The following is a 12,879-nucleotide window of genomic DNA, read 5'->3' as shown; positions in this document are numbered from 1 at the left end:
GACTGTTTTGCATCGATAGAATCACAGAGACTTTTTGAAATTAGGAAGAAACAAAGTACAATTAGAGGTGAGTTTTTGCACGGTATAGAGGAAGCTATGCAGCGTGGTGATGTTGAAGCATCCTCAATTGGGACAAGGGTTATACTGCCATCTTCTTTTACAGGTGGTAAACGTTATATGTTTAATAATTGCCAGGATGCTATGGCAATTTGCAAGCATTATGGTTATCCTGATTTGTTCCTCACTATTACTTGCAATCCAAACTGGCCTGAATTTCAAAGATACACCCGTCGTGAGGGGATTCCAATTGCTGATAGACCAGATATTTCTTGTCGAGTTTTTCATGCTAAACTGAAGTGTCTACTAACTGACCTTAAAGGTGGCACTTTTTTCGGTCCTCTCAATGCTGGTATATTCTTCGTATTTATTTGGTTTTATAATTTTTTTGTGGCTAGCCTCTAATAACTTGTGTTTATTGTATATTTTATTTTTTTTATTTGTTGATTTATTAGTTGTTATGTTATGTAGGTATGTATACAATTGAGTTTCAAAAAAGAGGTTTACCGCATGCACATTTTTTGCTTTGGCTTGAAAGAAGGAACACCTTGCAGAATGTTGAACTTGTTGATGAATTGATTTGTGCAGAATTACCTAATCCTGCAAGATTTCCTAATTTGTATACGATGGTCACAAAATATATGATTCATGGTCCGTGTGGTAGGATACGACCGACTTCTCCATGTATGAAGGATGGTAAATGCTCAAAATTTTACCCTAAGGAGTTTGTGAATGAGACTTCATTTGATGCTGATGGGTATCCAGTGTATAAACGTCGTGACATGGGCATTACTGTTAATATTAGATTGTTGTTGCATGTGTTGTTGATTTTCTCACTCTTGATATCATTTAATTAATTGATGAGTTTTGTTACATTTTAAGCGTATTGATTTCAGTAATCAAATTCTGTCTCACACTATTCTGTATAAGGTTATCTTATATCTTTCACTGTTACAATTTTTAGTTTGCTCATATTTTTCCTATCAATTAAAATTGAAATATATAGATGTGTTGCTGAACATTATAGCAAGAGGTTAACGGAGTATGATATGAAGGCTGATCGATTTGTAAGTTTTTGTAACTATTGTTTCATACCTGTTGATGAGTTTTTTATTTTAAGACCTGTTTCTAACCCCTTTTTATTTAACAGTATATTCGCTGTGAGTTTGCTAGATTATTGCTTAAGAGTGGTGGATCGGAACAATGGAAATTTACTGTTAAGGACTCAAAGATTACTAAACCCTTTACAATGCATGTGTTGAAAAGTAAGGGCAAGAATCGAGAGTACAAAATTGGACCCAAATGGAAAGATTTTGTCAAGATGCATAAACTTAGTCCTGGATATTTATGTGTATTTAGAAGTGTTTCGAACAAAAATCATTTGGTTCAGGTTTCTGTGGTTAGAAACTAATTATTCAGATGCTTTGATACTTTCTTTTGTTAATTTTGGGATATGTATTCTATTTTGGACTCTGGGTTTTTGATTATCTAAAATTCAAAATATGTATGGGATGTGAACTTGTTGGTTAAATTAGTTAGTTTTTTATATCAGATGTGAACAGTCAAATTAATATGCTATTTGGTTATATCATTCCCCCACTTAACTTTATACTTACTGCAATTAGATGCTTTTCTTTTTATATCATTATCATGATGTGTTAGATCCTAATTAGCATTGATATGAAGATATTATATCTGACAGATTACTATATATGTTTAGATACAATTTATGTTTAACAATATTACAACTTGATGTTTCTTTCAAGTTGTCTTCTAATAAACACTTTCTAATTGGTTGACATTTGTATTGTTTTGATTTTTTTTAACCATTTAATTCTGATATGATCATAACTTTTTTAAACTAATTTTATTCAATTTGATCATCTACTTTATTTCTCTTTAGAAGATTGTCATCTTTGAATATGGTTATGTTTGATTGATTGGATATTTAATTAAACAGAAAAAGTTATTTAATTAATACTTTTTTTGTTTAAATATAACTGTGTTTGTCTAATAATAGATTTTCTTTTTATTATGAGGTCTTTAATACTGTTTTAACTTGAATATGATTTTGATTTGGAAAGATCATTATTGAATAATTCAATTTTTAGGTATGTTCATAAAATAGTAATCCCGTGCAGTTTGCACGGGTCTTCCTGCTAGTAATAATATATAGTAGGAGGGGGAAAATGATTCATTGCCATATGTGTCACTAATTAAAGGTACATTGAATTTCTATAAGTTTCATTTTTGTTTTTTTATTGGGTCGAGATTCTATGTTCCAATTTCCTTATTCACAAGAAAATATCCCTACAAAATTTTGTACCTACATGTGTAGGAGAAATCAAATTAATTTATTATGACTAAGTAAAATTAAATTAGAAATATTTATTACTTATTAATTAATAATAAAATCTTCAAAGATAGGTCAAGAGACTTGGCTAATTACATAATTAATTTTTCCTCAGTTATTGGGGACAAAAAGATAAGAATCATTAAGATGCAACTTGTCCAACCAATTGTAAGAGTTTTATGGGAATAATTAAATTAATTTTTTTTTTTTAATTGTTGGTGGCTAAATTTTGTAGAGTATTTTAAGATGGTCATCAAGATAAAGAAAACAAATTTTGACCGAAATAATTGATCCTAAATATGCTTGTAATGTGGCACTTTGCTTATTCATTCATTTTTTCTAAGAATGAATGAATATTTTGAAATGGAACCTTATTCTCTCTTTCAGTAAGGGTGGATGAGAGGCGTTGCATATTAGAATTTTTTATTCTAGGGTGGTCCTTTAAAGAGATATATACAATAATAAATAATATTTCACATTTATAACTCTATTAATTCCACTATATAAGGTAGAGAGGTTAATACACTATAGGCACAATATATACCTAGCTATCTACCTTAGTATTAATTTTAAATCATATCCCTTTTTTATTATATTATTATTCCAACATTTTTCATTATTATTATTATTATTATCATTAGTATCACTAGAGCTTCTGTTGGTGGTGTGTTGCTGTGCTATTTCCATTGCATTAATAAGATCAAGGTATGTATGAGAATCAGTAAGCTTTAATTAATTAATTAATTAATTAATTTCTAATTTAGGCATAATGTATTGGCCTACTATCATCACTGTTTGTTAATTCATATTTAAAATGTGTTGTTGAAAATATAAAAAATAATTGTTAAAACTCTTTAGTAATAATAAGCTAATAAGAGGGTTATAGATGTAGTAGTATCTATAATTATGCTGCTACATAATTATATACTAATAACACTTTTATAAGAGACTACTATAGTCCTAATAAAATTAATTTGAATTTATATTTGAAGTTTTTAACCATATATAACTTCATTAATTGTAGTTTGGTAAAGTTAAACATATGAAATAATTATATATAGTAATAGTATAGTCACTTTAATTAGTTTTAGGCAATGATGTGATTAGTTAGTTTCATAAAACAAGGGACTGTTGTGAGGAAAACAATCTTAAACATGTTCTAAAAATTTTAGGAAGGAACATTGATTGCATGGTAAATTAGACACAGCAAACAACATAGCATTATTGTTATCTGACTTAGCTATTCAGATGTAGGTGTTTTTAATTTTTTATTTTTTTTATAAGAAACATGAGAAATAAAAAAATCTAAAGTTTACGTAAAATTAAAAATAATAAAATATAAAACGTAAAGAAATTTAAATTATAAAATTATTTGATTTAACGAAAATTTTATAAAATTAATTGAATTATTTAAATTTATAATTAAAAAATTGAAAATTAAATCGACCTTCTAATTATTACAATTTCAACTATCAAACATAATTATAAATTGATAAAAAATCAGGTGCAATGAACTTCATGTGAAGTTAATAATTGAGAGCCGTTAGATTATTTGACTGATTTGACTAAATTTTTATCTAACGACTCTCAGCTATCAACTTGACGTGAAGTCGACTACATATAAATTTTTACCTTATAAATTTATCTGTCTTTATATTATATACTAAAAACATATTAAAAAAGTATTATTATATATGTAAGACAAAATTCAAATTTTTGATACTTATTTATATAAATGAATAAATTGATTACTCCACTAACTCAAATTAATTTTATCCGCACTAGATAGCAAAATTAGGTTAAGGTTAGAATTCTGATTTAGGATTTAGGGAGGAAAAGAAAAGAAAAATCCAAGAAGAAGACAAAATAAAGAAAGGAAAGGGGAAGGAAGTAGGGGTGGCAACACTACCCGAACCCGCGGGTACCCACCCCGCCCCTACCCGTTCGGGGCGGGTAATTACCCGCACCCGCACCGGGGCGGGTTTTAGCGGGGCGGGTTCTTGGGCGGGGCGGGGCGGGGTCGGGTTTAGGTTAAACCCGCCCCTACCCGCCCCGGTATATATAATAGATATATAAATATATATATTTTTAATATATAATATATGTAATATATATAAAATAATTAGTAAAATGATTAATAATATTGTATCATATTTAAATTTTTATTTTAATTTATGTTATGAATGTAAATAATGGTTATATAATTTTTAAAATTTTATTTTATTTTTTGAATTTAATAATTATTGGGGCGGGTAGGGGCGGGGCGGGTACCCGCAGGGGCGGGTTAGGGTTTAACATTTTACTACCCGCGGGTAGAAGCGGGGCGGGTTCGATGCGGGTTTTTGTTGAGCGGGGCGGGTCAGGTAGAGCAAAAACCCGCCCCTACCCGCCCCGTTGCCACCCCTAGAAGGAAGCTTATTTGATTTGATAGGAAAGTGGGATCATAACTACTAAGCAGTAACCACACGAAACACACACACAAATCAAGCGGTTTGTGAATGAAAATCAATTTGATTGAGACACACACACAAACTAGTGTATGCCCTCTTACACGGGATTTCTAGTCAAACCAGTGTTTCAACTTTCAACTTATTAAATACCACATTAACACACCAACACTGACCCATAACCTAACAAACCTATTTCCCTTTTTACTCGAATCTAATTCATAAATGATAACAATATTTTTTTTAAACACGTTAATTTAATTTGTGTTCGTATGATCGCACCTAATTTTAAAGATTAAATAAATTATTAGATGCTGATGTGGAAATAGTTGACACCTGGTCATTAACATCACGTGCGTCTCACTTCCTTGATTGCATTCACATTGCATGCCTCATTAAATTAAGCCAAACTCATTTTCTTACATTCTTAAAAAAGAAAACAAAATGCCAAATTGTTTACCAACGATTAAGACAAGTCAATAGATTAAATTAAATAAATCAAATAAATAAATAAATTATCATAAACACATATACCACCTTTCATACTCTCACAACTTCTTCAGTATTTATCAACAAATAAACATATTTATTTAATTTAAAATAAAAAAAAACTTTGGAATCTAACAATATTTGTTTTTTCTCTCTCTCTCTCTCACTCAAATATTAACTCTTCTCTGCCATGGCACCATTATTTATATGCTCCCAAACCTATCCTTTGTTCATTGCATAACTCCACAGACTTGTGAGAATTGGAGTTGTGTCCAAAAACAAACACAAGAGGCACTTTTCTTGTGTTGTTTTTCTTCTTCTTGTTCTTCAATTCCCTCCTTTGACTTTCAAGAACACCATTTTCGCCTGAACCTCCTAACACATGGTTTAAGGTTGCAACAAGATTTAATTTTCTGGGAAGTTGTGTCATTGGGGGGAGTTAAAACATAAAACATAAAACCTTGGTTTCTCATCATAACTACCCTTAACTTCTTCAAACTTTACCTCTATACATTCATATTCATCTTGCAAAGTGCATGCACAAACAATAAATAAATAAACAAAGCCTTATTTATTGTTGTGTTGGTCTTGTTTTTCATAATAATTAAGAAACATGGTTGAGAAGGTTGTCGCCACCGCCACCCCCACCGCCAAGAACCACCACCAATCATTTGATCTCTCCATTGACATGCATCAACAAGGAGGCTCCAAGTTGTTCGACGACGATGGCCGCCTCAAAAGATCCGGTAAGTAGTAACATCACATGTACTCATTTTTTCTTTGGTGAAAACTCTGATACAATTAGTTTCATGTTTTTACGTGAAGTTAACTGCACCTAATTTTTCAGATTTTTACTTATTAATTTTTGATGTACTCATTCTTGATCGCCTCAGGTACGATGTGGACGGCGAGCGCCCACATAATAACAGCTGTGATAGGGTCAGGGGTGTTGTCCCTGGCTTGGGCCATAGCTCAGCTCGGATGGATCGCCGGACCGGCCGTCATGATTTTGTTCTCCTTGGTCACTTACTATACCTCTTCACTCCTCGCCGCTTGTTACCGTTCCGGCGACCCTGTCACCGGAAAAAGAAACTACACTTACATGGATGCTGTTCATGCAAACCTTGGTAATAATAATAATAATGATGATGATAAATAAAATTATATATTCAGTCCATTTAACCAAAAAAATGAAGAAAATAAATTCTGGGTTGTGATTAAAATTCTAAAAAGGTTCAAACTTTGGTGATTGTTTTAGGTGGCTTGAAGGTCAAGCTTTGTGGGCTAGTTCAGTATACTAACCTTTTTGGAGTAGCCATTGGTTACACCATAGCTTCTGCTAAGAGCATGGGGTGAGTTTAATTTCATTTTAAGATCCTTTTTAGTAGTAATAATAATATATAATAATATTCTAAGAACTTTGAGAAGAAAATGATGTAATTTTGGTTTCTGAATCAAACAGGGCTGTAAGAAAATCTATCTGTGTTCATGCAAGCAGAGGAAGGAATCCATGCCATACCAATGGCAATGTTTACACAATTGCATTTGGAATAGCTGAACTTTTTCTCTCTCAAATCCCAGATTTTGATCAGTTATGGTGGCTTTCAATTCTAGCTGCTGTTATGTCCTTCACATACTCAACAATTGGTCTTGGCCTTGGAGTTGTTAAAGTTATAGGTATCAATCTATGATCATAATTTCTTTAAATTTTGTGATTAAATTGAAATTGAAGTACTAGAAAGAAAGAAAGAAAGAAAGAAATGTCTCTCACTACAACAATGGTTTTATGTGACAGAAAACAAAGTGATTAAGGGAAGCCTAACAGGGGTGACAGTTGGTCCTTCTGTCACTGAAACTGAAAAAGTTTGGAACACCTTTGAAGCTCTTGGTGACATAGCCTTTGCCTACTCATACTCCATGATTCTTATTGAAATTCAGGTAATTAATAAATCTCCCAATATTGAAATACTATTAATTTAGTTATTTAGAATGAACTAAACAAATTCGCATAAATCAATTTTTCACCATTCGAAAATCTCTATTTATTCTCCAACTATTTAAATAATTGGTTTAAACGACCATTAACGTATCAGCAGTCAGTTAAACCAATTATTTTAGACAAATAGTTAGGGAACGAAAAGAGTATTTATTCAAAAAAAAAAGAAAGCAAAATTGAAGGTTTGAGAGAAATAACAATGGTATGTGAAACAGGACACAATAAAATCCCCACCATCAGAGGCAAAAACAATGAAGAAAGCAACATTCATCAGTGTGGCAGTAACCACCTTCTTCTACATGCTATGTGGGTGCTTCGGCTACGCGGCATTCGGGGACAAGGCCCCCGGAAACCTGCTAACCGACGCCGGATTCTCGAACCCTTTCTGGCTGCTAGACATAGCCAACATTGCCATAGTAATCCACCTTGTAGGAGCATACCAAGTGTATTGCCAACCCCTCTTCGCCTTCATCGAAAAGTATGCAAGCAAGAAGTTCCCAGACAGTGATTTCATTAACAAAGACAGCGAGATCTGTGTCCCAGGTTGTTCCAAACCATACAAGCTCAATCTCTTCAGGCTAACATGGAGAACAGGATTTGTGATCTTAACAACTTTGATATCCATGTTGCTTCCTTTCTTCAACAACATTGTTGGACTTCTTGGTGCTCTTGGATTCTGGCCTCTAACGGTTTATTTTCCGGTTCAAATGTATATTATTCAGAAGAGAATACCGAAATGGAGCACCAAATGGGTGTGTCTTCAAGTTCTTAGTCTTGCATGCCTTGTCATTTCTCTTGCTGCTGCTGCTGGATCCATTGCTGGGATTGTTGATCAGCTTCATGATATTAAGTTGTTTGGTTCTGAATATTGATCAACATCCATGGAACAATAAATAACACTCTGGTTACCATTTTCATACAGGAAGGTTTAAGAAACAAGAAACAAAAAAAAAAAAAAATCATATATTATATATATATATCAAAGTTAATACAAGTTTTTGAAGTTCTTGTTTTTCAATGTTTATATTATATAGCCTTGGTTGGGATGGTAATCTTGTTGTTTATTGCTTAATTAATTAGCAATCCTTTTTTTTTTTTAATGTTTAATTTCTCTTACTTTGTAACTTGTTCTGAGTTCTAATACAAAGTGGAAGAAATGAAGCAAAGAGGTTTGGAGTTCAAAGACTTATTGTGTTAGATTCTCCTTCTATTTCATTTTGGTATTGAGTAAAATACAACTAAATTAAAGTGAGATTTATATGTGATTTACATTTGATAATCTTATAATTGTCTAATCAAATTTATGTGTTTATGTAATTTTTTAAATAAGATATTAAAAATTAGTGATTTTTATTGCAATGAGATAGTGTGATTAATTAAATCGGAATAAATATATTAGTTTATATTTTATGTATATACATTATATAATTTTGTTAGTATATGAATATTTTGGATAATGTTATGGCGCATTGTATTTTTTTAATAAAAATAAAAATTGCTCTTTTTATAATAATAAAAAAAAACATCAAAACAAGAGATGATACACATATTCTTTATAAATTTACTGAAAATCTTCATTTTTTTATTGTTTTCAATGATGATGGAGTTCAATTTGGCATTTTGCAAAAATATGATTAAGGCATTAATTGCAAAATACAGTTTTATGCCTAGAGCTGCATGCTTATATAATTATAAATATTAAATTAAATAAGATAATTTGTGTTATTATTAACCGTATATATTATTATTGTTATATATATTAAATAAGACAAATTTTAACTGTTTTTTTTTTTCCAGTATTACTGTTACAGTAAACTTAGAGTAAGAGACAAATCTTTATATACAAAAAATATAACACATTTATCTTACTTCTCCAAACATGCACATATTCTAAATTCAAATTGATGAGACAACACACGGTTTGGGTTTGATTATGTTAAAAAAGGTGTTATATATTCTGTACCTTAAACCATTAGCCATGAACCGCTGAAAGTGGGAAAATGCAAGGTCCATATATAGAATTGCACTGAAATAAAGATAGAATCTCGTTCAATCTGGACCATCAAAACTTGAGCGTGATGGCTCCTTATATTAGATCATCACAAAGTGGCTTATAAGATCAGAGCTATATATTTGAGACAAATATGTGCTTTGAATTGGTGGTGATCTTTTCATGCATGTTCCAACATGCAAGGGTCTGCTTTGCTTTTAAAGTACCATCAAAGTAAAGTAATGGCCTTAATCGTATTTAATATATATCAGTCTGAGCTTCAAGTTTAGGACCATTTATTAACTAACAGGTTAGCCAAGTTGTTAGTTTATTAGTCCACTTAAACTAATATCGAAAGTTTGAATTTTTAGTTGTATATATAGCGATTTATTAAACAATAATAAACCCTTAAATAGGGGTGACAATGGGACGATTTTTTGTCCTACCTGATCTTGTCTCACCTTCCAATAATTCACATTGAACCCGTTCCACTTTTATCTGGCAGTAAAAAGTTAAATTCTAATCCGTTCTTGTGGATATTTGTTCCGCCCTTATAATTATTAAAATCTAACAAATAAAATAAAATTTTAAAATTTATATAACTATCATTATATACATAACATAAATTAAAGTAAATATTTAAATATGATATAATATTATTAATTATTTTACTAATTATTTTATATATATTACATATATTATATATACCAAGACGGGTAGGAACGGTTAACCTAAATTCGATCTCATCCTGCCCAAGAATCCGTCCCATTAAAAATCTGTTCCGATACGAAAATGGATAATTACCTGCCTCGAACGGGTAGGGGCGAGATGGATACCCACAAGTTTGGGTAGTGTTACTACCTCTACCTTTAAATAGAGCTACGATCTGTAACAAATTAGTTCATTGAGGGTACGCAGCAAAACATATATATATTAAAAAAATGAGTACATAATTCTAAGAAAAATTAAAAAAGTGTCATGAAGACTACCTCACCTTGCATAGAAAATTTCAATGATATTAATTTTCTTTTCTTATGAATAATTAATGGGCTATAAATTGTGGTCCACATAATTATTGTAATGGGAACACGATTATAAACGTTTGCTTGTTCTTTAAATAGATAGCCCAACAACCTACCTGCCTCTGAATTTTGGAGATTGAGTAGCACACACTAGATCATTACTCAGTGTGTAGCTTGAACAAGAGGCTATTTTAATTTAGTATTTACAATCTTGTGGGAATGAAAGTAGTATTTGTTTTAACTTTAATTTGAGGCCTCCATATACATATATATGTATAAGATTGTAGTCACCTTTACAAGAGAGTCCATAAACTTTTTGTAAAGAATTGCCTTATAAGACTTCTCAGTAAAGCAATAAGCTGACTCCACTTTAAAGGGTTTACAAAGATGTAGGATCATATTCATATAATTTCCAACAATAATAATGTAACAACTTAAACCAACTTGACCGCGTCAGACCATTCATTTGTTCGCTTAAATAAATGTCGGAGTTTAAATAATACTGCTTTGTGTATGATAGTAGACCCTTAAATAAAATTTAGATTTACAATAAATTAGTTCTTAATCTAATAGAATAGGAGATACCGAGAAGAACTAAGAAAAATATATATATAACTTAAAATTTAGAGTCTTTTAACAAGGTTAATTTAATAATAAACGTGGTATTTAGAAATGTACACAAATTGAATTGGATCAGATATACATATTTTTACCTCTAAATTCGATTAATTTGATCTGATCTAACAATTTATGAATTTGATATTTTCGGATAAGAATTAGATATGTGGATTGGATTGATCAGATTCAATTTTTATACACCTCTAGTAGTGTTAATGAAAACATAATTACTTGTTATTCCAATCTTGTTAGTCCATTTTATAACAAACCCATGTTTTGTAATATTAAGATCAAATTAAAATTCAGATGGTTGCCATAAACAGGCCTAGTTAAATTAGTTGGATTTGCTTGTTTCCAATATAATTCCCACCTTGAAGTAGTTGCACTTTGTATAGGCTAAAAGACACTACTAGTGATTGTTAGTGCATTTCATTTTATTATTTGAGTATTTCAAATTTGACTCTCCAAATTAAATAATTTTTTATTTTTATTTAAATTTTGGTAACGGCCGCCGGCACAAAAAAAAAAAGTTGTGGAAGTTAGGAAGTGGTGGGCCATAACTAAAATTGTCTATATCACTAGATACTTTGGATTTTGAAAAACTTTTTTGGTTTGGTTTATTAATTAATAATTACATTAAAAATAAAAAGACTTTTAATTGGATATATTTCTTATTTTTATATTTTAAATGTCATATTTATTAACTTTTTTTTTCTCTCTTTAGCTTTCTTACCATGTTAAGTAGAATATATAATAGATTATTTACACTATAATTTAGTTATTAAATAAGTGTATTATGATGAGCAAAATAATTTTTTTTTTACTTTTTTTTAATTAGTGTAATTTAATATTAATGAGTTTATTTCTTATAAAATTTTTTATATGGTCATCCCATTAAATTCATTTGTGTAGATAATTTTTTAAGTAATAAATTCTAAAATTAGTTAGTTTTGATAATATAAAAATACACGAATGTCTCTATAATTTTTTTTTTATACTTTCGGTGTATGAAAATTAAACTAATAATTGATTAAGTAATTGTTATCCCACCACCAAAATTAAACCGATACTTAATCATGTGATTTTTTTTTTAAAGAGAAATCTATCTTGCTTTTCTCTTCCTTCATGAGGGTGTGGACTATTGGTTTCGTTTAGTGGGTGATAAGTGGGAAGATATAGGAAGTTTCTCACCACAACATATAAAGTGTTTTCTCTATGTTTCTTAAAGCTATATATATATATATATATATATATATATATATATATATATATATATATATATATATATAAAACGTACGGAAAATTAATAATTTAATGTTAATGAAGGAATAAAGAAGAATCTCCAAAGAGCATGGGAAAGGCAAATACACTTTCCTCGCTTTCATTGACAGTAGTATCCACTACTAATAAAGCAAGAAATATTATTATTTAGTACTGTTACTTTCAGACTTTTTTGGGTTTAATCCAATTTGAAAAGTTGAATGTATATATGAAGTGATGAATTGGGGTATAATTAATTGTTTGATTCAAATTAATCACTCATTGCAAAACATGTCACTAACAACTTGGCCAGTAAGAATGTGTAAGATGGCATAGAAGTTAGGACATTGTATTATCTTATGGACATAATCATTAGAAAGGAGATCCTTGTTAATGTTACACATGTTACAAATGAAGCAAAAACAATGTCTTTATACGTATTCATTTAGATCTTATGGGATTGAATCTCAGTATTTTTAGGTTTAATTTGGTAAAATTTTTTAAAGAAGTGTGCGATTTTTTAAAATACAAACTCCTCATTTTGTGTTTAATAAATAAAAAAGATTATGTGTTTATATTTGTAGCTTTTAAAAGATTGGAGTACTTTTAAAAGCACCTAAGGTAGAACTTTTTAAAGTTGACTTGTA

At 30.2% G+C, this 12,879-nt stretch overlaps 1 protein-coding gene across 1 annotated transcript; it reads left to right on the top strand.

Annotated features, from left to right (window-relative positions):
* Positions 1–5,562: 5,562 nt before the first annotated feature.
* Positions 5,563–8,525, top strand: LOC130944477 (amino acid permease 3). The gene is made up of 6 exons (XM_057872813.1): positions 5,563–6,092; positions 6,240–6,473; positions 6,605–6,698; positions 6,809–7,023; positions 7,142–7,284; positions 7,558–8,525. The coding sequence occupies exons 1-6, from the start codon at positions 5,960–5,962 to the stop codon at positions 8,212–8,214; spliced, it is 1,476 nt and encodes a 491-aa protein (XP_057728796.1). The 5' UTR covers positions 5,563–5,959; the 3' UTR covers positions 8,215–8,525.
* The last annotated feature ends 4,354 nt before the right edge of the window (positions 8,526–12,879 follow it).

The sequence above is a fragment of the Arachis stenosperma genome, chromosome 8 (assembly GCF_014773155.1).
Source record: "Arachis stenosperma cultivar V10309 chromosome 8, arast.V10309.gnm1.PFL2, whole genome shotgun sequence".
Classification (NCBI taxonomy): Eukaryota; Viridiplantae; Streptophyta; class Magnoliopsida; order Fabales; family Fabaceae; genus Arachis; species Arachis stenosperma.
The sequence above is the reverse complement of the archived record's forward strand: the minus strand, read 5'-3'. Positions and strand labels throughout refer to the sequence as shown.

Excerpts from the sequence above, each read along its gene's own strand:
- LOC130944477 (XM_057872813.1), top strand. The coding sequence starts at position 5,960 with ATGGTTGAGAAGGTTGTCGCCACCGCCACCCCCACCGCCAAGAACCAC. Across the intron at positions 6,474-6,604 it reads TGCTGTTCATGCAAACCTTG|GTGGCTTGAAGGTCAAGCTT; the intron begins GTAATAATAATA and ends TGATTGTTTTAG. Across the intron at positions 7,024-7,141 it reads TGGAGTTGTTAAAGTTATAG|AAAACAAAGTGATTAAGGGA; the intron begins GTATCAATCTAT and ends TTTATGTGACAG.